The sequence below is a fragment of the Alligator mississippiensis genome, chromosome 8, assembly GCF_030867095.1.
Source record: "Alligator mississippiensis isolate rAllMis1 chromosome 8, rAllMis1, whole genome shotgun sequence".
In the NCBI taxonomy this organism is placed as follows: Eukaryota; Metazoa; Chordata; order Crocodylia; family Alligatoridae; genus Alligator; species Alligator mississippiensis.
Genome location: NC_081831.1, coordinates 12856451 through 12882528, shown reverse-complemented (window position 1 = coordinate 12882528; position 26078 = coordinate 12856451). Strand labels below are relative to the sequence as shown.

General features: G+C 50.0%; 2 protein-coding genes across 9 annotated transcripts in view; one reads left to right on the top strand and one right to left on the bottom strand.

The window, feature by feature from the left end:
• The window catches only part of RECQL5 (RecQ like helicase 5), a 48535-nt gene extending 39983 nt beyond the window's left edge, over positions 1–8552 (top strand). For 5 of the 8 annotated variants that reach the window (XM_014601915.3, XM_014601916.3, XM_019494297.2 and 2 more), the window contains 11 exons: positions 97–196; positions 927–963; positions 1630–1688; positions 1840–1913; positions 2498–2591; positions 3006–3134; positions 4349–5025; positions 5299–5374; positions 6332–6583; positions 7122–7194; positions 7339–8552. In XM_014601915.3, coding sequence (XP_014457401.1) covers positions 97–196; positions 927–963; positions 1630–1688; positions 1840–1913; positions 2498–2591; positions 3006–3134; positions 4349–5025; positions 5299–5374; positions 6332–6583; positions 7122–7194; positions 7339–7439 — 1672 coding nt within the window. In that variant the 3' untranslated portion in view covers positions 7440–8552. Of the gene's footprint in view, positions 1–96; positions 197–772; positions 1018–1629; positions 1689–1839; positions 1914–2497; positions 2592–3005; positions 3135–4348; positions 5026–5298; positions 5375–6331; positions 6584–7121; positions 7195–7338 lie in introns of those variants that run through there. The other 3 variants (XM_059732132.1, XM_059732131.1, XM_019494298.2) reach the window with 3 other exon arrangements.
• Positions 8553–9622: 1070 nt separating this feature from the next.
• MYO15B (myosin XVB) overlaps positions 9623–26078 on the bottom strand; it is a 73508-nt gene continuing 57052 nt past the window's right edge. The window contains exons 51-65 of the mRNA XM_059732983.1: positions 21424–21536; positions 21244–21307; positions 20983–21055; positions 20633–20709; positions 20201–20277; positions 18189–18319; positions 17520–17614; positions 17077–17154; positions 16391–16487; positions 15975–16123; positions 14213–14334; positions 13186–13319; positions 12762–12895; positions 12210–12350; positions 9623–10629 (exon numbers count right to left, since the gene is read on the bottom strand). Of these exons, the coding sequence (XP_059588966.1) occupies positions 10570–10629; positions 12210–12350; positions 12762–12895; positions 13186–13319; positions 14213–14334; positions 15975–16123; positions 16391–16487; positions 17077–17154; positions 17520–17614; positions 18189–18319; positions 20201–20277; positions 20633–20709; positions 20983–21055; positions 21244–21307; positions 21424–21536 (1545 nt within the window). The 3' untranslated portion in view covers positions 9623–10569. The remainder of the gene's footprint in view (positions 10630–12209; positions 12351–12761; positions 12896–13185; positions 13320–14212; positions 14335–15974; positions 16124–16390; positions 16488–17076; positions 17155–17519; positions 17615–18188; positions 18320–20200; positions 20278–20632; positions 20710–20982; positions 21056–21243; positions 21308–21423; positions 21537–26078) is intronic.

Here is a 26078-nt window from a genome sequence, read left to right as displayed (position 1 = left end):
AAAATAATTGAAGTGAGCCAGGTTTTGAGCACTTTGTACCAACTGCTTCCTCTGCAGGGCTTTGTATCCCTCTCCTAACTCTCCTGTTTTCCCCAGGTATGACGAAGGCAGCGGTGGGAGTGGGGATGAAGCCGGCGAGGAGAGTCGGAAACGGGAGTGGAACAACTTCTACAAGAAGCAGATGAGTCTGCGCAAGGTGAGGTGAGATCCACAAGCTCAGTGCCCGGGAGGGCCAGTGCAGATGACTTTCAGCCACCTATAGCTGGTGTCATAAAGAGCTTAAGTGACTAGCCTGAGATCACAACTCGCAAGGAGTTGATACCAGCCCTGGAAATGGAACCTGGGAGTCCAGTGCCCTAGTTTTAGCTCGGGCTATTAGGTGGCGCTTCCTATCAGCATCGGCACTCTGTTATTAAAGGCCGTTCTATCCCAGCTCCTGAATAGCAGCTGTTGCTACTCACTCCTGTGTATTGTGCTGCTGCTCTATCTAGTTTCTGTAAATTGCTCCTTTTGCTGCCTTTCTCCTTCTCATTTGTGGACTGACCATATTATGTAAAGAAATTCTCCTTGACTCTGTCCATGAGCTGGCCCCTCCCCTGGACTAGTAAAGGGGATTTGATTCCTTAGCTTGTTCAATATTGTACTTTGGCCCTAGTCAGCCTCTTCTCTCCCTAGAAGATGAGCAGCGTTTCCCGTTTGATCTTTCTCTCATCTATAGCGACAGCATGTGTCTGGCCTTTCCATTGCAACTCTTAATCATTGCCCTCCCCAGGTGTTCTCTTTTTTGGTGCCACCTCCTCCCTTTTAGAATTTGAGCACTATTCTTCTCCAGAACATGGTGGTAAGAGCTACATCTGAGGTGTCCTGTGTTCTTCATATACATCAGTGGAGAAGGAAATGTCTGACCAATCTCTGTGTTCATGCAGGGCAGGGAGCCTGAGAAGGAGGCCTTTGTCGCTCCAGGTAGAACTCTCTATTGCTTTTGTTTTATCAGTGGGTCCCCAACAAGGAGAGAGTTCCCTGGGAAAGATGAACCCTGACCATTGTTGCAAACCCAATGCCTTCTATAGTATCAACTTCAGGGATAACCAGCAATGATTACTTACTGGTTCACTAATCCAGAGATGACACAGCTGGTTCCAGTACCTAGCACCTATTGCTTGCATTAATTCAGAGCAGTGGGCTGCTGGCTGTGGAACTCTTTATTGGAAGAATTGGTCCGAGTCCAACTCTAGCCTTGCCCTTGCTAAGGTATAGAATTCATCTGTTTGAACTGGCCTGCCCAATAGAAATGACAAAGAAAGACAGTCTCAAATGAGGTTGTCTTTCCTTATACCTGAATGCTTTGAAAGTGCTTCCTGGGACTGAGAGTGCTGTGAAGAGCAGCAAGTCTCATACTAGAGACAGAGGTCCCTACCCCAGTGAGCAGACTCTCACTTCAGCTTTCACTTATTCTTCTGGAACGTGTAACCCCTCTGCAGAAAGGGATAACTTTGTAACTGCCCTGGTGGCCTTGTGGGAAAGGCAAGTCCAAGAGGCATTAGAATATCCTTTTTCCTCATGCTGGGAGGTGATGGGGAAAGGAGTGGGAGATGGAAACATCTCTTTAATACATTTCTTCTATGGTAGACGAAAGCTGCCCCTTGAAGGATGCCTCCAGCAGAAAGATCTCCAAACTGACAGTGAAGGTAGGAGAAGGCACTTGAATTCAGACTGATATTTCCAGCCCTTTGCTTCTCACCCCTTGCCTCTACTGCTTGCTCCTTCCTGGTCTCCAGGGTTAGGAAAAAAAACAGCATCACTTCTGAAAGAGGATATCCTTCTGGTTGTTCTTTTCAGGCTCGAGAACACTGCTTGAAGATGTTGGAAGAAGCTCTGAGCAGCAACCAGAAGGCAGCACCAGTAGAAAATGGGTATAAAACGTGAAAGGAGGTCCAAAGCAGCAAGGCCTTCCTGGCTCTGAGCCAGATCATAGGGATGACAGTTGTCACCACTATCTGCAAATTGTTCTCTTGGTCTCTACAAGAAGACTCGAGCAAAGTCTTGTCCCTCTTTTCTTTCTGGCTTGTTGGGCATGAGAGTTTATTTCGGCTTTGCTTAACGGCACCAAGGCCCCTTTTATAAGGGTGTTTAAAACACGGGATTGAGAATCAGGACTCATTGTTATCCCTATCTAGCTCAACTGGTGGTATTTCTCAGGGTTGCACTTCTCACTGACCCCAATAGAGGGAGACAGTGCACTTCACAAAGTTGGCTCTGAACTAGGTATGTCAGAGGAGATATTCTGGCTCCTGCTCCCTGCTGCCTCCACTAAGCCATTCCCTGGCTACCACCAGGGAATTTAAATATCCTCAGGCTTAAATCACTGTCATTCTTTCTCTGGCTCTGATCCTCATATGGCCCAAAGAATGCGAATCCCGTGCCCCTAGGGGAGACCCTTCAGGAACCTCAGTACCTCTTTGCAAGCACAAAGGTGTGACTGAAGTTTGTGGTGCAGGTCAGATCCTCACACGTGTGCAGTGGAGATGGAGTATCAGGTGTTCAGAACCAGTAAAATGGCCAACTCCTACAAGGCAACCGTGCTCAAGAAGGTAAGAGCTGTGCTGGGGGAGCAGAGTGGTAGGGGCTGCTGCTGTTTCTCCCTGCTCCTCATTGTTGTAGATCTGTAATCTGGCATGTGTCAGACTCAAGGGGGAAAGAAAGGGGTAGATTCCCTTTGAGCATGTCCAGTCTGTGTTCCTGCACTGCACATAGCTTGGAGCCCATCCATGGGTTCGGGAATATCTGCAGGTATATAACCTAGGCTTGACTATAAAAGGGGCAGGGGGTTCTCCTGATCTTTCTGCACCATCACTACACACAAACATCCTTGGTTAGTCTGGCTGGTAAACTTGTGCTGCCTTAGGGTAATTCATACCCTTAAGGCAGGAGCAAGGTATGCTGAGACTGAGGACAGCTTCAAGACTCCAGCCTCTGGAAATGTTCCTGTTCTCTTCCAACCCCAGGTAGCAGAAATCAACAAAGCCTCGAAGGATGGGGAGTTGTATTCAGCTGGAACTGGCAACAGCAGCCATGAAATTAAGTCAGAAACCTCAGTGGAAGATGGTTTTCTCCCAGCATCCCAAGTCTATTCGGTAAGTATGGAAGGGCACTACCCAGAAGGATTACAGGGTTCCTGCTGGTAATGGAAGCCTCCTTCCTGCCTGGAAGATGTAAGAGTTGGTGGCCACCTGGCCATTTGAGAGTGCTAAATCCTTGATTTAGCTAAAAAGCCATCCAAGCCTTTTTCTAAGCTGTGCGATCTTGTGCTGCAGCCCCAGCAGGACATGTATAAAGATGGGGTTATAAAATAAGGGGTGGGCCAGCTTTTCTTGCAAGATCTTTTGTAGCTTTGGCTGATTCTTCCTAGTGGGCACATTTCCTTTTCTGGCATCTCTGCTTGGTAGCTTCTGTTGAGGGGCTCCAGGAACTGAATGAGACTCTAGGATTAAACTACCCCACACTCCAGAGGTTTCTACTGGTTGGGAAGAAGCATTTTGGCAGGAGGAAGCTTGTCTTGCTATTTCCTGTGCTGGCAGGAACTCTGCTGCACAGGGTTATGGCTCTGATGTCCTCTGTGTTAGCTATAGGGCACTGACATGTTCTGCTACCTGCATTGTGTGCAAGGCGGAGATCCTGGTACGTGTAGAATGTAGCAAGCTCTAATCCAAACCTCAGCAAGAGTTTTAGAAGCACTGCACTTCTCCACCAGCCTGTTCTTATGTGTTTGCCCATCTGTAGCCCCACAGTCACAAGACCTCCTGAGCCTCCTTCTGGCACTGGCCAAAGTGGCTGCCTGTCGGATCAGGAGGAGGAAGCTCAGGGTGGGAGTTGTGGTGGTATCCACTGTTTCATGGAGCATGGGACAGTCTCCACAGCTCTGTGCCCAGTGTTCCCACTCAGCTCTCGTGCCTTGGAACCCGTCTTATTTTTTTTGCCTCAAGTAATTGCTTGTTCCCTTGTTTTGGGGGCCTCTTCTTTGTTCGGTGGGGAGAGACCATTAATTCAGCCTTTGTCCATCCCCTCCTTAAAACCAAGCAGGCTCTCTCTGGCATCAGTGCTGAGGTCTCACCTCAAAAATAAGCCATCCACACAGAATAAGCTGCCTGTGAGGGAATTATGTGCGTGTGATGGAAGGAGCCAAGTTTCATTTGAAGTTGGCAGGCATGGGGCTATTAAGCAGGAGTGGACCCCCTATGAGGGGGGGGACGGACTCGATCATCTATTGAGGTCCCTTCCAACCCTAACATCTATGAGTCTATGACTGGGCCTCCTTGACTCTGTCTGTCTGGCTTCCTTCTTTCTCTAGTTCAAGCCCAAGCGGGTGGGAGCTGGATTTCGAAGGGGTTCTGACTTGTTCCAGACAGCTTCAGAACTGCTGAAGACCAAGGAGGAGAGTGAAGCAAAGTTGGTGGAAGAAGAAGAGGATTGTGCAGGCCCACAAGGCAACCACCCATGTGATTCAGGACTGGGTAATGGAGACACTGGCTTCGAAAATGAAAAAAAGGTGACCAAAGAAGCATGCACAAGTGCAGGAGGAGCGGTACAAGTCCCTGAAAACAAGGGACAGCAGCCCAATGACGATTCCAAAGTCTCCCTGTGGGACAACCCTACCAAGAAGGCAAAACCCACCAAGAAGCAGCAGCTGCTGGCAGAAGCAGCCAGAAAAGAATCCCAGGACATTTCCAAATTCTTCTCACTTTCCAAAGCAGTGCCAAAAGTCTCAGGACACATCTTGGCAGAGAGAGACAGCTCTCCTGTGAATGAACTACCTCAGTCTTCTCTGGAAGAGAAGCAGGACAAGCTAGAACCTCAAAGGAAAGAGACTCAAGAGGACAACAGGGTGTCAGCAGGGAATGTGCTTGGGCAGTCCCAGACAGAGGACCCTGCGTCAAGGAAGACTGACGGGTTTGAGAGCTCAGAGACCGAACAGGGCTCTGGATCTGCACCCATGCAAGCAGAGCAAGATAGTGATGCTAAACCCAGGTGAGGGCTTCTGAGGTTCTGCTTCAGTTCAATCCTGCTATGGCCTTTTCCCCATCTGCTTTTTTGGCTGATTAACCCAGGCAGCCCCTTTGTGCTGGGGGGAGGTGGGAATATGTATTAAAACCCCACCTTGGGGATAGGGAAGTCCATTGTGCAGTTGCAGTCATTTGCTATAAATCTCTGGTAAAGCCATCAGCACTTGAAAAGCCCTTGTCAAGGAATAATTAAACCAAAGGAAATGATCTCGTCCTCCTCTCCTCTCCTTCCCCACAGTGCTGAAGCTGTTACAGAAGCTGAAATTGCTCCTGCTGGGGAAAGTCAGATTGGGAAGAGACCAGGACCAGAGGAGGTAAGACTTTAATGAGTCTTTTTGTTCTGTTCTCCATCACTTGACTTGCACCCTGCATCTCCCTGGGCATGACCCTCCTGGTCTGAACTCACCTGATAAAATAGTTCTCTGGGATCAGTGCTGTTCCAGTTGCAGCAGAGCATAGGCATGTGCTCTCACTGGGAGCCTGAGTTCCTAGGATCTAGTACAAGAGGTGCTGCAAGACTTGGGTAAGCTGCTTCTGGCCTGATTATGTAGTGATGCTGAACACTACCAACTCTGGGCAGAACATACTGAAGCTGTCTGTGCTCAATTGTCTGGAAATTAGGCCTCTGGCTTGTGATGGTTTTGGTTGTTTTTCTTCCTCTCTATGAAATGTGGATGGTGATACTTAAAGTTAAGTGTAGGCTCACAGCATGTAGTTGGGGGTTCTGAGTAGGTCTTACAGCCTCTGTGTTGCTGTAAATAAGATGGTGGTTGCTGCCTTCACGGAGAAACCGTCAAGGCTGACCTTTATGGACCAGCCAGTAATGGGCATCTGTGCAGTTAGTACTTACTGTCCAGTCTTGCTGCCCCCAGCCCTACATTTTTGATGCGCGATTGCTCTAGAACCTGCCCATGCATGGGGCACCAATGTGAATCTGTCAATAGCCTTGTGTCCAGCTAAGTTCTGTCCAGGAGACCCGTTCCCTACAGCCATCCAAACTAGTTTTCCCATCTCTTTCCTGTATGCAGTTAGATGCACTGGTCTTAAGAGAAGCTAATCCTAAACGTAGCGATCATAGAGGGTTTCTTTCACGACTCCTCTCCCACGTCTCTGCAGAAGGAGATTGAGCCAGTCAAATGGATCTCGAAATGATATTCTCTAAGTGAGAGATTACAGGGTGGGATAAGGATGCTTGTTTCTCTAAAGGCAACATGGGCCTTAGGGGTCTGATACTGCTGCATGAATAAGCACTGTTCTTGCTTTGTTGTTAGGATATGGAGAGCCCCGCAGCAAAGAAGCTGCGGACAGCGGGCAAATCTTCCATCTTGTCCCAGCCAGAGGGCAAAGGTGTTGGCCCCGTAAAGAAGAAGGTGACTTTTGATCCAAGTTTGTCAGAGGTTGATAAAGAAGGAACCACCAAGACCATCCAGCCAGTTACCAAAGGCGTGTCCCTCAAGGAGACAGCAGACATAGTCGTCAAGTATTTGACCCCGTTTTACAAGGGGGGCAAATTTGCTTCCAAGGTAAGACATAATCTATAGCTTCCTCTATCAGGAGGAGACTGCAACAGCATCATGACAAGGCTTTGGGATGTGGAAGGGATGCATGGACTCAGTGGGCTGCTAATGTTTGATTGTAAGGACTCCCTGCCACGTGGTGGTTGAACATAATGCACAACCTGAGTGGAGTTCAGCTGTCTTAATGACCCAAGAAGCAAAACTCCCTTACAGACAAAGACAGGGTGCAGTCACTGTAGCCAGAGGTGTCTGGGACCCTGATGCCACGTCATGTTTGTCCTGTCAGATTTCTGAATTTTGAAGTTTGGCTCCAGTCTGTTCTAGCCAAGACCTTCAGGACACAACCTATATGTGTATACATGCACAAAGCATAATATAATGGGTCTCCAATTTTGTTCTGTAGACAAGTGCAGTCCAAATAGTATACTCTTAATGCTCACCTGCATTGTTAGGTGCTGGACAACTTAGAGATGTTCATGCTTGACATGGTGATGGTTTCAGCAGCAAGTGACTGTTGCGTTCTGCTTCTCCCTCTACACTTCAGGATCTATTTAAGGGGTTTGCCCGACACCTCTCTCACTTACTAACTGGAGAGAAGAACCCCATCCGCAAGACGGGTGAGTTGGCCACTGTTGGTGCATGGGTGTCTTAGGTGCTAAATGGGTTAATGCTCTCTCAAAGTAAGGAGAATGTTGGACCCAGCTGGGGCAAGGGGTGGTGCAGGATTGTCTCTTCAAAGGGGCCTTATCCTCTCTCTACAGTTAAAGAAGAAGCGCAAAGACTCATCAAGGAGTTTTTCAAAACAAGGGTCAGGTGTGAAAACGAGGCAGACTGGCAGGAGCTGTCCAGCTTGGAGAGATGATCCCCTGCTCTTCTGCTGGCTCCATTCCTGCCTGTGGTCACTGGACTCCAAGGAGTTTCATGGAGATGCAGAGGGGAGCTTTCCAGCCCTGCTGCTTTTTGGTTCTTTGAATCTCTGCCACCTTGGTGGCCCTGACATCATCTCTAGGAAAGTGACCCTTGTGGTTTTGCCTGCAGGCATTCTCCAGCAATGAAGGGACAATGCCATCTTCGTCAGCCCTTGCTTGGAGGTCTGCCATCGTTAATGCTGCTCTCCTCAGGTGTTCTGTGATGCCCCCCACCTCTGCTTCCCACTGTGGTTTGAGAAGGGCTTTAGAACGGCAGGTGGTGATGGAGATGGATGTGGCTGGGATGCTGCTGCTGCTTCCTGGCAGTGTCCCCCACCCACCCCCCAACTTTATTTACATTTTTACCAAAAGAAGCCTTACGCTGAGATCTCAGCTGCATGTGTTTTGCTCAGGGTTTGTACTGGTGGGAGATGACAGCCATGTTCCTGACACTTATTCTAAGGGAAAGAGAAAACAGTTCTACCCTGCAGCAGCTAGAACCAGGGGCCCTAGTAGGTCTTTTTTTCATTTGTGTTCGTTTCTTTTAAGCCTGGATGTAATTTATTGCCAGTAGTTCTGTCTGCCCTTTTAAATACAAATTGGGCTTTACTGCCCTATAATAGACTGGCTGGCTGCTCTCTCAGTATTAACCTCCCCAAATGGTTGTGTTTATAAGGGGTTGGCATCAAAGTGGGTGACCTTTTTTTCCCCCCCTTGCATTTTCCTAAAAGCCATAAACTAGCTGTGCCTAGCCTAGGGACTGCAATATAGAGAGTGATGCTGACTAGACACCCACTGTTGTGAGTATGCTAGGAGCTACTCTATCTGCACAAAGCCCCGAAGTGGAGGGAGACAGTAAGTCTTAACCTGGCTCCCAGGAACATTGGTGTTTTGTTGGGTTCTGCCTTTGTTTGTCTAGAGAAGATAGTGCTGCTAGACTGACCCACTGCTTGAGAAGCCAGGAGAGGAATGAGCTTCAAGTAGCTTGTACCTGGGGAAACTGGGCTTTTTATATGTACTGAAGGGTACATGACAAACTGATAATAAATATGACTGTTGCTACAGGCTCTCTTCTTAGTTCTTGCTGTTTCATTCTACACAGAACTTTTTTCTGTTACTGAAATGTATTTGTTGTTGACCATGCAAGAGGTGTCATATGGTGAATGAAGAGGTAAGAAGGGCTCAGGCCCTTAGGCTACTGAAAGGTAATGTCTGCTGGAAGGAAACACTAGATTCTCTCCCCCTATGAGTACTGCTTTGCCAGCTGGATTTGGATCGGGTAGCAGGAAATGGCACTCTGCGGTGGGCCTAAAATTTGCCATAGAAACTCCCTAGCCTAGAGAGTAAGGTTTGAGGGGTGTGCACAACTGAGCAGGAGCTGGTGCTGGGTCCCAAACAATACGCCTACCTGCAACCGTGCTCCTTGTGCTAGAAGCATACCTGTACTGCAGGTTCACATCCCAGTTGGCTCAGCCTTTTGTCTTGCACAAAGTTGTGTGTGGTACAGTTCACTGTATGCTAGGATCTTTCAGCCATTGTCTTAGATGGTTGCTTTGCATTGCAGTTGAAGGTCCCACCAAACTTCAGGTGAGTAGAGATTGCCCTGTTGGAGTTGGCCAAGATCTTTAAGCAGAGAAGTTGTGCTGCTGGCTGATTATCTGCCTTGCTACAGCCCTCCAAGGTGCTCTAGGTTATATTAGTGTCATGCACTGCAGTGCTTCTGTGGTGACCTGCTGTTTGCAGGTGCACACTCTGGTGACTGAAAGGCCCTTAGGAGCTTATAAGAGAACTGGAAGGAGAAAGATGTGTAAAGCTGTTCAGACTATCTTACCTCTGCTGTCCATGGTAGCACTTCTTCCCCTCATTTCTGCTGCCATAGGGCTGCATCTGCCCATTCCAGGGCACTAGGAGAAGGCAGGGTAAGGCCAGCAGCAATTCCCAGCTCCACCAGTTGAAAATGTGCACGCTCGTCTCCCAGCAGCCCTTGTCTTTGCCCACTTGTAACTAACTCCATGGTCCACATTCCACTCCTTCTGCTCATACTTTCCCACCTTCCCCTGAAGCAGGTGCTTCTTAGCCCTTCTAAGGCAATGCACATGTCTGTATTATGTAGTTACTAGTTTTAATAAACTTACTCTTTAGCAGCTAAAAAAAAATTTAATTTTGCTTCTGCAGAAGCATAAACCTCATCAGTCCAACTGGGAATCCAAAATAATAAAAATAAATTAAGGACCTTGCATTTCTTTCCTCCAATCCATAATATTCCAGTGGGGAGATAGGCTAAGAACTCAGTCAGGTATCCACAGATGTTGTATCTCAATTCTAAGTGAGGGCTATGTTAGAAAGAAAAAGCAGCATATACTGTACAGTTAATAGTAAACCAATTTAGCAGTAAACTTTCTTACCAATGCAACCCAACCTCTGCCTTGGCAGGTGTCATGATTGTGTATTAATGCTGATCTGTCCTGTGAGTTACGGGGATGCTTTCAGGCAGGTTTCTGTTGGTAGGAATCTGGGCCAGGGCAGTTCTTGCACTTCAGGGTGGAGTAGGAGCTGGTCTCAGGCACTTCACCCCTGACAAATGCAGTCATATCTGAGCCCTGGTTTCTCCTTGGGATGCAAAGTCTCTGAAAAGCACCAGTCTCTGCTGCTGTTACTATTTGAGAGATTAATTGGCATGGGAGGGATGCCACCCCAGGCAACCCCCTGCTGTTTCCTGAAGTCACTGGCCTTTCCCTTCCTTACTTTCACCTGCTTGGCTGTTCTAGGAGTGGGGCTCAGAGCCTGTGGAAAAAAGCCAATCTTGTTCTGCTTCCTGGAAGCCAGGCTTACTGGGTGGGGCACCTCTACAACTCCAGCGGACAGTGAAGGCAGCTGACATCTCTGTGGTCCGAAGAGATGGTAGGGTGCACGAGGGGAGGCTGTTCAGAGTTGTAGTGAGGCAGGATAGAAGATGGAACTTAGATGTGGTGACAATCCTGGGCAGCAGGGAAGGGAGGGCACCTCTGAACACTGTCAGAGCTCATGCCAGGAGTGCTAATGTGGTGTCCAGAGCTGAAGCAAAGAGAGGGCTGGCATGCATCTCTAAAGCTGAAATTCTCCCTCATCCAAGATGATGGAGATCGTATGATACATTTCTTTAGCCTGTCAGGATAGAAACCAGCTTGAGTAAGTTCTACTTCATTCATTTTATGCCCCCTTCCCATCCCCTTGCTTTTTTTGGCACTGCTGAGGAAATTCAGATGCAGACAGACCATATTGATCTCTATTTAACTGGCTATGGTCTTGAACTGCTGTCTTCTTTTGCCCCTGTCATGACCTTCCCTTTGGGAAAAGTCTTCTCCCTACTCCTGATCTTTCCTAGACGGTAGCCAGGCTTTAAGAACCCGTGTAACTCAACAGGCTTCACCTCAGTGTGTTCTCTGGACAATCTTATGGCTTCTTTACCACTAGGGCTGGTAGTTGGGGAGGTGGAAATAGTTGTACTGTCACCTGGACCTTGCATTATATTATGTTGTTGCAACAGCATTTGTACCATCAAAGGATGTATTGCATAAAGAGGAGAACAGGTCAACTTTGGGAAATTAGTGGGGGAAAAAGCAGTCTGGTGAACTCGGAGCACAATAAGGATTTTGCAATAAAGCTTCTTCTATGAGATGCTTACTCTAATCTCCCTCCCTGGGGACAAGCTCTTAGGGTGGAGTAAACTGCTTAACAGTGAGAAATGGCTGCACCAGAACTCAAGCAAATGGGGCCCTGTGTGCTCCTAAAGTAGACAGAAGGGCCCTAAATTTGTGTAGCCTGAGAGCACACATCCAGGGGGCTGGGGCTCTTGTCACCTCTCTAGGTGACTCACCCCTCCATTCCAGGTGCCCTGCACAGACAAGCCTGGAGTGCTTTGCTGCACTTGGCAGCGAGACCAGCGTATGTATCCCTGTTGGGCAGCTGCTACAGATGACCCCCTCAGCACCAGTCAATTTGGGCTCTTTCCCATCTGGATAGGCCCTGCTGCCTGTGCCCTTGAGTGCTTCTGGCTTCTGCAACACAGCTTCTGAGCAGCACACAGTGGTTTAGTGTTCATATCACCCCATCTTCAGCTGGGCGGGGAGATTGGGCTTTGATATTGCCTAGAGCATGCAACTTGCTCAGTATTTGTTACCCATGGATCAGAAAAGACAGAGGCTTGCAGATCCAGTTGCTGAAGTTCTTCCCCTGCAAGTACCCTGCTGGTACTACAATCCCCTGGTCCTGCCCAGTAAATCTCCGCTCCTTTCCCCTCCTTCCAAAGGTATGTGTACCATGTGCAGCACTGTGGTTGGAAACTGCAGGGGATAAGGCTAGAGAGGAAAGCATCATGCCCTACTCAAATGAAATGGTGCATTTTAGGTGACACCCAGCTGCCATCCTCTCTAATGCAAAGGGGTGGAGGATCTTTGGTACCTATGGTTTCCAGTGTGCCCCATCAGACATAGTTTGGCTCTGGTTGGAATATAGCTGCTAGAAAGTGCAATCCATACAGTCCACCTCTCAGAGAATTGGGCAGTAGCACCCTTCCCTGGAAATCAGCATGGGCCTTGGCTGGACATAGCATGGACATGCAGTGGGTCTGGGGAAAGGAGGATTCCTTGTAGGAGCCTAATGTAGGTGATCCAGATGTAGTAGCAAGCATGGTAGCTATACTACAATTGCCAGGAGGTGGCAATGGCTCAGGCTGTTCTCTTTACCTTTTGCAGTTCAAACCAGATGGTTTTGGGATCCTCAGCAGTGCCGTAATTCACTTCCAGACCAGGTGGCCCGGAGTCATCCATGGGCCTCAAGGTTCTCATCCTTTGCATCTCCTTCAGTGGGAGGACAAAGTGGATCTCCTGTACACAGGGAGAGAACCACCCCATCAGAAAGAGAGAGGGCCTGTTTGAGGCCAAGGTAGCCTCGGACTTGATGTTGCAAGGAGCTACATGTCCCTAGCACCCCACAGGGGGAAGTTTTTAACCAGTCAAGGTCTCAAAGACAAAGATCTAGTTAGGCTCATGAGATGAGTCCTGCTTCAATCCAGGGCAGGAAGGGAGAACCTGGCTGACATCATTGCTGGGGTCATGCTGCCAGGCACCAGGAACAAGAAGAACACAGCTGCACCTGCTTTGCCACTGGTTAGATGCTGTTCTAATTTAATCACCCGGTTCCTCAAGTCAAAGTAAATGCAAGATGGAAAACACAGGGTGACTAGCTTTGGGGCGCTTTGGAGGGAGCAGGGTGGGAGAGGCAGAAGGGCAACATACCTGAGTCTCCCTGTCCACCAGGATGATCTGCTCCCTGTTCACTCCGATGACACAGGGTACAGGGATCCTCTGGTCACTGGTCCTCTCCACAGTGTAAATGTTGTAGCCAAAGAGTGGTAGCTGGACCACATGCTCTATGGGAAGGGAGTTGCACTGGTGAACTCGGCCAGAGTACCATAAAACCAAACCCAAACTCACTCAATGCACATGCAGGAATCTGGGCTCTGGTAGGCCCCAAGACCCAGCTGAGAAGGCCTTCACGCTGGTCTGCAGCAGTGTGCCTCGGGTAGCTTAGTCCTGACTACCTGCTTGTTATCCACCATGTGGATTGCACCTAGAAGCCAGCAGCATTTATTGAGCCCAGGGATCAAGTTACTGCTGGGGGCCCTGCCTCTCCCATGACCCACCACTGTGGCAGCCTCACCTATGAAATGGATTTTTGCCTCCTTTGGGTCAAGTGGCCGTGTGGTTACCAGGAGCTGCTTGACAGTGGTTTGGAGATTCTGCATGTTGATGGGTGGAAGCCCTTGCTTTGGGGTGTACTCCATTATCGCCTCCCTGTTCAGAGAAGCAAAGAATGTAAGACCCCTCCAAACACGATTTGTTCAGAATCACCACCCAGGACTAGTTGGATCAAAGGGATGTGAGATTAGCAGGGCCAGGGGAAGGTGGAATAGGTTATGCCAGAGTTAAGACAGAAGAGATTATGGGGGACATACGTTTCTTTCCCACAGAAGTTGAATGTGCCTGTGACTGGTGAAACGACCTTCCCAGAGGCAACTACTATAATGAAGGGTCAAGCTCTGTAGTAAGACCATGATGCATTTCTCAAGGGCCACCCCAACCCACACTTCACTCCATGTGCACCTATGGTGCAGAAGATCTCAACCACTGCACTGCAGTTCAATCTCTACTGTTGCTGTCTCCTGGGAATCTCAGATGATCCTGCTCCCTGCCAACACCACCCAACCAAACAGAGCACATGAAGACACTTGAGGAGAGCCCAAACAGGAAGGTCACAGCTGAGGTACGGAAGCTCTTCTCTCAGGCCCTTTTTTCCAGCTGTCTTCCATAGACCTATGCTGAACCCAGGCACCTTCATCCATATTTATGATGTGGCCAACATTAGGTTCTCAAGTGTGAGAGCTTTGGTCCCAGTGAAAATGAACAAGGAAACATTTCTATAGAATCAAAGGGCAATAAGTTCAGAGAGAACACTTCCTCATCAGGAGCCTGTGGGACTTTGACACAAGTTGCCACTGGGGCTGAGAGCTTATGGGAAGTCCCTTGGCTAAGGAGGACATTCATTGATTCCTCATCATCCATGAGATGGTTCCATGCACTTTTCCTTTGGTGCTGGCTACCCTCAGCATTGGGACCCTGGGCTGAACACAGCACAGCTCTACTCCTGGCTAACTGTCCCATAAAAATTCTACTGGAGGCACACTTACTTGGAGGGTGGTAAGTCCACTCTCTTGGCCCAGTGCTGAAACAGTGCCAAGGTGCCCACATGCTTCTCCAGGTCATTGCTGTAGTTCAGCAGCAGTTTCCCAGTCAAGTAATCAGACAGAACCTAAGAGCAAGCACAGCAAAGGGACACCAGTTAAGGCTATCAGTGGCTAAGAGCTGGTCTGTGCAGCCTCCTGCTATATATGTAGATCCTGTCAATGCATATGCCCAGTAGCTGCAGACCCTATTCCAGCAGCTAAATAGCCCATGACCCAAGGAAACTCGTAGCACACATTTGTGAGCAGGGGCTGTTCTGGGTCCAGTCCAAACCCCTGTTTGAGCCTTTCATAGTCTGGTCTTGCCACCACCACAATCCTCTTAAGCAGTTTTAACACACTGCTTGATGGAGCCATGGCACAGCATGACCCATGAAGTGGGACAAGATCCATGGAACCACTTCATCCTGGTGGGAAGAGGCAGGTTTCATAGTTGGTCGGGTCAGAAGGGACCTGAGCAGATCAAGTCCGACACCCTGCCATGGCAGGAAAAAGTACTGGGGTCAAACGACCCCAGCAAGGTGTTCATCTAACCTCCTCTTAAAGACCCCCAGGGTAGGAGCCAGCACCACTTCGCTTGGAAGTTGGTTCCAGGTCCTAGCTGCTCTGACTGTGAAGTAGCGCCTCCTGATGTCTAGTCTGAATCTACCCTCTGCCAGCTTGTGACCATTATTTCTAGTCACTCCTGGTAGTGTTCGGAGGAACAGGGACTCCCCCAATGCCTGCTGGTTCCCTCTGACTAGTTTGTAACAGGCCACTAGATCCGCCCCCCAGCCTTCTCTTGTGGAGGCTGAACAGTTTCAGGTCCCTTAGCCTCCTCGTAGGGCCTGCCCTGCTGCCCCCGGATCATGCGGGTGGCCCTCCTCTGGACCCTCTCCATGCTGTCCACATCCCTCCTGAAGTGCGGCGCCCAGAACTGGATGCAGTTCTCCAACTGCGGCCTGACCAGTGCTGCATAGAGGGGGAGGATCACCTCCTTGGACCTGCTCGAGACGCATCTGTGGATGCATGACAAGGTACGGTTGGCTTTCCTGACCACGTCCCGACGCTGTCGGCCCATGTTCATTTTGGCATCAATAATGACTCCAAGATCCTTTTCTGCCTCTGCACTGGCGAGAAGGGAGTTCCCCAGCCTGTAGGTATGCTGCTGGTTCTTCCTCCCCAGGTTCAGCACCTTGCACTTGTCAGTGTTGAGGTCCTTCAGGCATGAATAATAATGCCAAACAACCCAGCCCAAATGCTGGCCTGGCATTCTCCCTGCACACCAGGCCTTGGCAAGTGTGGGCTCCTCCTGTAGTGGGCAGGAGCTGCACTGCAGGCTGGCAATTACAAAGCCTTGGGTCATTTTGCTGGTGAGCAGCTCTCACTGGAGCTTCACCCTGTCCGACAACAAGCAGGGACAAATCCAACCCCATCCCATCAGGAGCTGACTGGCTCCCCTGCTTCTCTACAGTGTTACCCATACGCATATGCCCAGAAACACCACACAGGATGAACACTGGCAATTCCTAAGAGTGGGATACTGTGTGTGACAATCACTGATCTGGTCTCTGTAGGAGGCCCCCGGGAAGTTCTCAAGAGCCCACAGGCACTTGGCTCCTCAGAGAGATGTCTTGGTTGTGTAGGTGAAACCTAGATTCTGCTCCAGGCACATACTGTGCAGGAGTCCCCTGGGACTTGCATGGCAAGTGCCAACACTAGCTCTCACCTGGCCATAATGGAGGCTGATGTAAACCTCGTTCTCAAAGTGCAGTGGGGTTTTCCAGGTGAGCCTGCGGATCTTCAGTTTCAATGAAGTGTCTTCTAGCAGATAGTCATGGATGTACTCCTCTGGACGGATTGCCTTGGCCACCTTCCCTGCACACACAGGCATGAGAGAATGACTGACCTGGGATCCCCAGCTCTCCTTACTCAGGCACAACCCACCCCAGAACATACCAGCATCAAATAGCAGTAGCAATCAGTGGAGGGGACCATTTCAGGAGCAAGTAACACAGAATGACCCTTGAGTTCCCTACCAACCCTGTCATTCCATGACCATGACATGCAGGTGCCACCCCACCCCATGGAGACCTCATCTCAACAGGTACAAGGTCCTCCACCCAACAAGAGCCCTCTGCTTGCCATTGTCCTTAGTGGCAAAAAGAGCAAACTCCTTGATTTCCTGCGTCTCGCTGACCGCCATCTGCTCACAGATCTCCTGCACCAAGTCTGCAGCCACCTGCAGTGAGAGGAGGAGGGGAACAAGTGAACACCATGACTGGGTGAGCCCGTAGCTTCTCAAGGGCTGTCCAATGTGTCTGGGATCACAGCCTGCTGTAGGGAGAGTGTATCCAGGAAGCAGCAGAGCCACACAGCAGAATCCATAAAATGTCGTCATGGGACTCGGGACTAAAGGTGTTCTTGGCCCTGAGGAAGGGGCAGGCTGCCCACAAGCAGCACTTACAGGCTGAGCCCAGAGGACAGAGGATTTCCCAGTCCCCAGTGCTCTAGATGGGAAGGTGATGGCTCCAAGAGCTGTCCTGCTACACAGCCATAGCACAGACATAGAGAACCAGGCTGGTGTCCCTGGCACTACAAGGACTCTTGTGAGTTGTGCTGATGCCCTCATGTCCCAGGAGGGAGCAGGAGCTGATGGTGGAAACACCCTGTGTGCCAAGAAGCTGAGACCAGGCCCAGGCCCAGGGCCAGGGGCTAGCAATCATCCTTTTAAGAGCACAAGGCAAGGGGCTTCCCCACATGGATTGGAACTGGATAATACCACCCAGATCAAGGCAAGGGGTGCAGCTGGGTGGCAGCAGGAAACTCACAGTGAATGTCCGGATTTTGGTGCCATATTCCAGGACTCCAGGCAGGAAGATCACCAGCCGGCGGGACCCATGCCCCTTCTGTCAGAGGAAAGCACAGGGTGAGAGCACAGCATGGCCATGAACACTTACGTCTGCCTGTCTAGAGCCCCCTCCCCTGGCCAACACCACAGCACCCACCTTCCCCATGTTGCACACCACATCTCCATGCTAAGGCACCTGCCTCCTCCTGCCCTACAGCACCTGCCCCAACACCTACCCTGGGCACCTATGTTCCTCCTCAATCCCCCATGGCACCTGCCTCCCTCCCAGCACCCCACTCTTCGTCATGCAAGTTCACCCTTTGCAGTGCACCACATCCCTCCTCACCATCCCACAGCACCTGTCTCCTCCCTGCACTGCCACCCTTCATCCCCCAGACACCCTACTGTTCTCCCCCATCGTACCAGAAGTGCTTCCATCTCCACACGGAAGGGCAGATGCCGGCGGCCCCCATACATAACCGTCTTCCGCAGGTTGCCCTGGCAGGTGCTGGCTATTTCTGTAGGAAAAGCGGGGATTAAGCATCTAAGCCCACTAGGCTGCATCTCCCTGGAAAGGTCCTTCCTAGACAAAGGCCGCTGTTCTAGGGTGAGAGGCACCTACCCCCACCCCACTCTGCCCCTGCATAATCATGGTAGGGGACAGTCAGGTGCACTGTGCACAAGGATCTCCTCCAGCCTTTTCTCATCTGTTCATTCTTAGGATAATTTCACCCCAAGCTCCACAGACCCCTCTGCCCAGGGCCACAGGGTCCAAAGCAGGACCTAGAGTAGAGGTTGAGAGCCTTTTTCCATTCCAGTGTGTGCACAGCAAGAAAGGGCTGTAAGGGAGAAAGGTCTTCTCCTAAAGACCAGTGAGGCACTAGCCAGGGACAGCTTCACACACGTCTAGTGGGCACTGTCTCTCATTCCTTAGGTTCAGCTCAGGGCGATTCTCTGTAGACTAAAAGTCCACTAGAAATGTGCCCAAGCTCCCATCCTACAAGCCAAGGGAAAGTTTGGATCAGCTAAGAAATCATTCTGGGCCCCCAGCACTGCTGGCCAGAGCTGACGGGGCCAGGAAGCACCTGGTACCTTGGTGTATGCTGGATGTATCAGAGCTGGCTTGCTGAAAGAATTTGGTTGCGTAGGGCATGAAGATGCTTGAGGGAAGGCAGTAGCCAGCAAGCAGGCCCAGGAGTATCCAGCCACGTGCACAGCTTTCCCTGCAGGGCAGAAACAAGCACAGGGGAATAGGCTTCTTGGGATAGCAGCAGAGGTGGAAAGGGAAGGAGGTCTTCATGGGGAGTGGGGGGTTAAAGGGAACTAAAACCAATGCCCCCACCCCTCAAGTGACAACACCTCTGCTCTTCAGAGTGCCAAGCTCACTAGAACATGGCTGCCTAGTTGGAGGAAGAGGAAGGGAAGGTGGGAGTAAGAGAGATCCCTACATCTGAGCATAACAGGATTAGTGCCAGGCTGGCTCCATTATGTCATCTGTGGGGAACAAGAGCCAACAGCATCCAGGCAAACTAGATCCATCCCACTAACCTTTGTCACCAGTATCACAATCATGCTGGGAGGAGCCACTCAGAACTACTGCTGTGCATGCCCACACCTCTGTTACTGCACTGATATAGCGATGATGGCAACACCCTCACTGCAGAAGCAGCCATCCCCACATAATGGTGCCCTACACCTGTACAACTAATTGCCCTTCTCAGTCAGGAATCAGCTACATGGGTGCAGGCCTCGGATGTCCTCATCAGAATTTCTCGCATAGAAAGATTTGGAGTTAAAGAACAGCTGTAATGAGCTATTCTTTCAGCACAAAGTAGTGTCTAGACCAGCGTTTCTCAACCCGTGGGTCACGACCCAAAAGCGGGTCACAAGAATATATGAAACAGTCACAAACAAACTTTAAAAATGGATTCTCCTTCAAAGGAGAAAAGCATGGGAAACCGCAGGTTTTTTCCTTGTAGGCTGGGAGAGTTCCAGCCTGCAAGGAGCCAGGAGTCAGGGCCGAGAGTGAGGGGCACCAGCAGGGCCAGGGGGCTGTTTTCTACTTGAACTATTGACTAGGTCAGGACTGGCCAACAATGTTTACAAATGGGTCCTGGTACAAAAAGGCTGAGAACCACTGGTCTAGACCAGGCCTCCAAACAGAGAGACAGGCCCTGCTTCAGGGAGTGCAGAGTCCAGCCAGGCACCCCCTCATAGTCCTCCGTTACAAGTTGAAGATGCAGTAACTCCTCTACTGTCTCTGATCAGCATTTCTGCCTACCTCACCTACAGCAGAGTCAAGGAACAAGCATGCGTGGCCTCTCAGAAACCAGGCAGGCAGGAGCATATCTGAGCCCAGGCACCACGCCAGCTTATCAGGGAGGCAACAGTCACCTTAGGGAGCCCTGACATGAGGGCTCACCTGACTCACTGGCCAGCGCACGCCTATAGCACACTTGTAGCTCAGAAATGACGGAAATAATTCCACTGACTAAGCCTGACCCTGAGTTACTGTTTAACTCGTGCAGGTTTGGCACAGGAATCCAGAGCAAGGAGCAGCCAGGACTGAACAGGGAAATAGAGGAATTTACTGGCAGCCCCGAGAGACACACCTGGGAAGTGCATGCCCTGCCAGGGCATGAGTGGCAGGGAGTCATTGCCCAGTACTGGGACCTGACACCATGTGTGGTATCAATGATGGGGTGCAAAGGTCCCAATTCTCTCCATCCTCTCCCACCACTTTACATCAGGGAAATTGTATCAGTCATGAAGGAACTGCTGATTGACCCACGGGTGAAAAGGAGTCTCAGTTCTGTGTTTCTGTGCTGAACTCCCTGCTGATCACAGTGGTGAAGTGGCTCCTCAACCAGCTTCCCCCCTGGACCTGTATGCCCACCCTCCCACTGCAGGCCCTCCCACACCAATTGTCCTCACTCTGCCCATGAGGCCAGTACCCCCCACCCCTTACCTTTGTCCTCACACCTGGTCTGGCAGCCTCTTTCCATCCCATGCTCCCACCCGCTTCCTCCAGCCATGCAGCCCCATCCTCCCATGTGTGTGCTGAGCTCTGGCCAGTGTCTGTACTTAGCAGTGGCTGTACTCACGGCTTGGGGTTCTGGGTGACCTGCTTGATGGCCTGGCAGTAAATCTCATCGCGCAGGTTCTCCTTCTCTTTGCAGAGCTGCATGAGGTCAGCAGGAAGTGTCAAAGTTTGACCCTGTCCTTGTCTCCCACCCCTCAAGTGCCAACAGACCATCCTACAACGCTGGGCTTCCCACAGCCCACCCAGAGGTTTTCATGCCCTTGCCCCTATACCACATGGGCCTAGAATCTGCCTGGGAGCAGAGGATGCTAAGCTTGGGCCTGTGATGGAGCAATGTCTAAGGAGGCAAAAATCACAGGCTCCTATGCTTAACTATCTCCCCCCATCAACAAGGCTGGATCACAGACCCCCTGCCCCTTTCCCTTGTGGAACCTGGCTCCTGGACTGACCCCCCCTTTGGGGACCCTGGACATCACCAGGAAGGGTCACACACCTGAAGAATTTCATAGCAGTAATCAATCTCGTCCTGGTTCTTGACTTTTGGCTGGTCTCCCATGAAGCGCATCAAAGCTGCAAGGCAGGGATAAGCATTAGACTTGGTCTGGATGTGCTTGAGCTGGGGGCTTGGTGTCTATTCAGCCTAGTGCACCCTGGGGCTGGGCACTTGTCTCTCCTGTCAGCACACTGCACACAAGGCAGACATGTGACTGTTAAAGACAGGAGCCCCCTGTGCCATGGAGATCCCTTCCCGCTGGGTTATTCTGATGGGAAAGTACATTTGTGTGGCCACTGGAGCCATCTCAGCCAGCCCCTGCAGTGCTGTGCCCAAGGGCAGCTACTTACTCATGAAATTCTTTGTAGCCAGCTCATTCAGCTCTGTGTCAGAGTAGGGGAGCAGCGGCTCCTGGATTGGGACCTGCAGGGCCAGAGCACAGGGTAAGCAGGAGAATCGCAGCTGGGCGACCTGTTGCATTGCAGGTTCTAGGAAGAGGCCAGCCTCACTCCAAAATGCTGCCTCCAAACTGCCCCGCATCCCAAAGGAGACCAGGGGCCTGACTGTCCAGCCACAGGCTCCCCATCCTTCCCTCACCCAGAGACACCCACCTTGGTGTACTGGACCAGGACAGCGATGCTTCTCTTCTCTGCACTCATCCCCTTCCATCCCAACCTAGGTAGATTGGAGATTTGTGGTGGTATCACAGATGCCTACAGATCCCTCTGCACAGCTAGGGCCACACAAATACACCCCCTGCCCCAAGTGCAAAAGGGGCATGAGCTACTCACGAGGTCTGGATCTCCCGGAAGTGAGCCAGGGCAAAGTCCACCATGGTGTAGTTATCAGCAGCAGGGAAGGTGGCAGTGGTGGCGGTTTCCAATGACAGGCTGGAGGCAAAGCTCTGAGGGGACAGATACCAGCCCACCCAAGGCATTAGTTCAAGAAGGGTCTTTCCACCCCTGGCCAGTGTCTCCTCTCCTGCTTCAGGTTCTTGCGGCTCTCACCTGCCGGGCCTCCCGCACCACCTGGATGGGACTCACTTGCCCTTTGGCCACTTGGCTTCCAGCCCCATTGTATCCAAGCACCACATAGATCTGTAATGTCTGTAACCCCTCAGCTCCCCCGTGCAGTAAGTCAGGGCTGTCACCCCCATGTTACCCCAGCTAAGGCACAGGGAGGCCCAGGCTCAAGGGAGTCTGTGGAAGAGCAGGGGCTTGAAACCTGGTCTCCTGAGTCACAGGCTAGTGCCCTAAGATCACAGAAGATAATTTCCACCCCCCATGAACCCCAACCTCTACCTGGAGACTTCCCTCAGCTTTTCCAGAGATCTTCCTCAGACCTAGAGCAGACCGAAGCCTTACCCCCGCTGCAACCCTATGCCCAGAGCCTTGGCTTTATTAACACCATTAAGAGAGGGAAAGCAGGAAGGAAGCAGAGAGGCAGGTTAAGGAACTAGAACCTGAAATAGAGCACTGGAAATCTAAAGCAGAAGGAGCAGAGGGAGGGATCAAGCAAGAGCTAGAACAAAACCGTCAGGCACAGCATCAGGATGCTGATCATATCCAGTGCAATCAACAGATTGCTGCCCTTAAGGAGGAATTAAAAGCCTCCAGAGGTATTATCTCAGCTGTTCATCCCAAGGTGGTTCAAACCTTCCCCAGTAACATCCCAGAATCATCTCCACCTCCATATAGTCCAGATCCTCCTGTCCCTTTGTGTCTGGTAACCACAGATCACAAATCTCTGACGCCACTGGCATCTCCCTCTCCCTCTGCTCCCCCTGCACTTATAAATCCAGGTATAGCAATGGCACCTGTCACTACCCATACCACACAAGTCCTAAATGCTGAAAATGAAGTTACCCGTACCCACTCACAGTTAGAAAGCTCCCCGCTGGAGCCTGCGCAGGCAGCTGCCTTGGCTAAATCCCTTGGCCCTTTAAATAGCTCCACTGTTTTAGACTGGCTACAACTGCCTGTAACATGTCTACCTTCCATTTCCAATCTGATTTACCTGCTTTACTCAGAGAATCTATGCGACCCGCTCACTATGCTGCACTTCCCAACAAAATTAAATTTGGACTAAGTGTAGATCCCACAGAAGCTCTAAAGCAAGTTACTCAGTATTTTCGAGCAAAAGAGAATATGTTGGGCTTGTTTTATTCTGAAAAACAAAAGCCCAGAGAACACCCAGGCTTCTTTCTTAATAAGAAAGAAAATTTAGCCCATTTATCAGAAATTATTCCACCCCCAACTCTGGATCAACCAATCAATTACGACACACCTGATTTTAAAACAGCAGTAATACAGTCACTAAAGAGTGACGTGAGGCCAGTGGCAATTAACTTTCCACTTGGCCTCTCCCTAGCCAGTATGCAGACACAGCTTTGTGATGCCCATAACGCGACCCTGGCATTGGCTCCTAACCAAAAGAATAAAACTAATTATTCTTGCCTCATATCATGATGGTCATGGGCATGGATACAGCCGCCCCACTGATCGAGATGGATCCAGAGTTAATACTACTAATTCTTTAGGACAGAGGTATGGTGCCAGTTACTACAGTACGAACCCCCGAGATGCCATTGATGGACTGCCCACACATGAGCTTCTTTGCCGCTTAGCTAGCTACCGGGAGCACAACCTACAAGGCAATGCTAACAGTACCTCACCGAATGCTCCCACTCACACTGAACATTAGGTCAGCCCGGTCTCCCCAGTCCGTCCTGTAACCACCTTTGTGCCAATAACATATGATCAATGGGGATGGCCTGAGATCCAGGTCTTTTGGAAAGATCCAGGATCTCTGGGGAAACTGAGGCAGCAGCAAATGCTTTTAGATTCTGGCGCATCCTTGTCTATTTTAAGTTGTGAGGGACTCCAGACTTCTCAAATTAGAGGTCCCCAGGTTATAACCCTTGAGGAATTTAATGGCCATTCGACCATTGCCTCAATTTCCACTCCCTTACAGTTCTGGGTTGGTAAGCCGACCGCCCTGCCCACTCATAAGGCTGAGTTTGCCTTAACCCCACTAGGAGGAGTTGGGATATTAGGAATAAATGCATTGAGGGCCCTACAGGCTGTTGTAGACCTTTGTAATTCAACAGTTCATGTTCAGCATGAGAGAGCAAGACACAGAAACCGTATTTATCCATGCAGCACATCGTTGTTTGGCCCTTATGGGGCCTGAAACTCTAAACCGACCCAAATGGCCCACTGATGTTCAAAGCATAGCAAATGCTGTTCAATCAAAATTAGATTGTGGAAAAATTAATGCCCTTGAAAGAGTAACAGGTCTAGACCCCTTCAATACCGCTTCCCAGCTGCGGCAGAGCCCAGCCTGCAAAAAACTGTCAATAGACTACTCCAGCAAGGCATCTTCGTGCAACAAGCCAGCCCTAATAACAGCCCTACTTGGTCAGTTCAAAAGGCAGATGGAAAAACCTGGTGCTTGACTGTTAATTTCCAAGCTTTTAACAAATTTACCCCTGCCCAGGCATCAATAGTAGCCAAATATCCTGAGGTTATGGCTTTCATAGCGGGGGGTGCACAATGGTTTTCCATGTTAGATTTATCCAGTGCATTTTTTGCAATTCCCCTTGACCCTGACCCTTGGTATCAATTTGCTTTGACCTTTAAGGGAAGGCAGTATACCTTTACCCATGTTCCTCAAGGCTTCCACAATGCACCAGCCATTTGTCATGCCCTTGTCATCCGTATGTGGGATCAGCTCCCCTCAGAGGACCAGCCTCATGTAATCTCCTATGTTGATGACATTTTAATCACTGCACATTCACGTGTAGCATGTCTAGACAGAACTCAAAGGGTGCTGCATATCATCTAGGACGCTGGGTTTCGAGTTAATCCTCAAAAAGCGCAGTTAGTCCTTCAGCAAGTCCAGTACCTTGGGGTTTGCTTGGGTCAAGATGGTAGAAGCCCAGACCGTCAACAAGTTGAGCTAATTAACAAACTGCCAGCTCCAACTTATGTCACCACCCTCCACTCTTCCCTAGGACTTACAGGTTTTTCCAGGGAGTTCATTGAGAACTACGCAGAATTAGCTTCCCCTTTATATCGCCTGCTTAAGGCTGGGGAAGGATGGGAATGGGGCCCCAAGCAGAAGTCAGCTTTTCATGTGCTGCAACAAGCTTTAACCCAGGCTCCAGCACTGGCATATCCGTGGCCCGAGTTGCCTTTTGAGCTGTGGCTTGCTGCCACAGACCACAGCCTAGGTGCAGTGCTCTTGCAAGATCATGGCACAAAACCCCACACAGTGGCCTATGTCTCCCGGGTCCTAACACCCACAAAACAATCATAAAGACCATGTGAAAAGGAAGTACTCGCCTTAACATGGGCACTCCAACACTGGGAGTATCTTATAGGCTCTAGCCCTATAGTATTATGTACCGGCCATAATCCCATTCAATTTGTTTTATCTAGAAAAGTTAATGAAGGCCGAGTTTCTAATCCACATTTAGCCCACTGGATGCTAACAATGATGAACAAAAATATCACCGCAGAAAAAATCCCCCACCCGTGCTTTATCCCTTTTGCCCTTACGGCATGGCCGGTGGAAGGAGGAGAAGATGAAGAGATAGGTAACAAAACTGCAGACAATCATGCGTGCCCTAAGATACTAACAACACCAGAAAAACTGAGCCCCTTCAATAACTGTTTGTACTTGCCAAACCAAGTGCCAGAGGACACCGTAGTATGGTTTGCAGATGGATCTTGTTTCTATGACAAGGGCAAGCCCCACACAGGATTTGAAGTCATAAATCCTAAAACTGGCCAAAAGATATGGGGCAGTTGTGAACCACACTCGGCACAGGCTGCTGAGGTTGTGGCTATAGCAGTTGCCTTAGAGCACGCTGAAAAAAATCACAAGATGTGGTTATATTTTCAGATACAAATTGGGTCCTTAGGGCATTGCTAGATTGGATCCCTTTATGGGAAAAATGAGGCTGGAGAACATCTGATGGCAAGCCAGTTACACATGGAAATAAATTACACTACGTTTGGAAGCTAGCAGAACAAAGAACAGGGCGTACAGAGCTTGGTAAGGTGAAAGCACACCAAACAAACCAAAGTTTCGATGCCCAGTATAATGCACAAGCAGATGAATCGGCAAAGGCAGGAGCCAAAATAGGCCCAATATGGATTGTCCCAAGTAACTTTCCACCCATAGCTGCAATCCAAAGTAAACAGACACAGCTTCCTGATTTAAAAATTTTACAGGACGCTGATGCCCAAGTTCAAAAACTGGCAAAACAAGGCAAGCACAGAAATTGGGAAATTTGGAAAGATAGCAAAGGCTTGGTGCTAGTCAAAAAGGAAGGAGATAATAATGCTGTGTAGGTAGTTCCACAGGGGACAAGAAAAGAAATGATTGAACTAGTACAAAGGGATGGACATTTTGGGATTGAAAAGACACTCGAGCGATT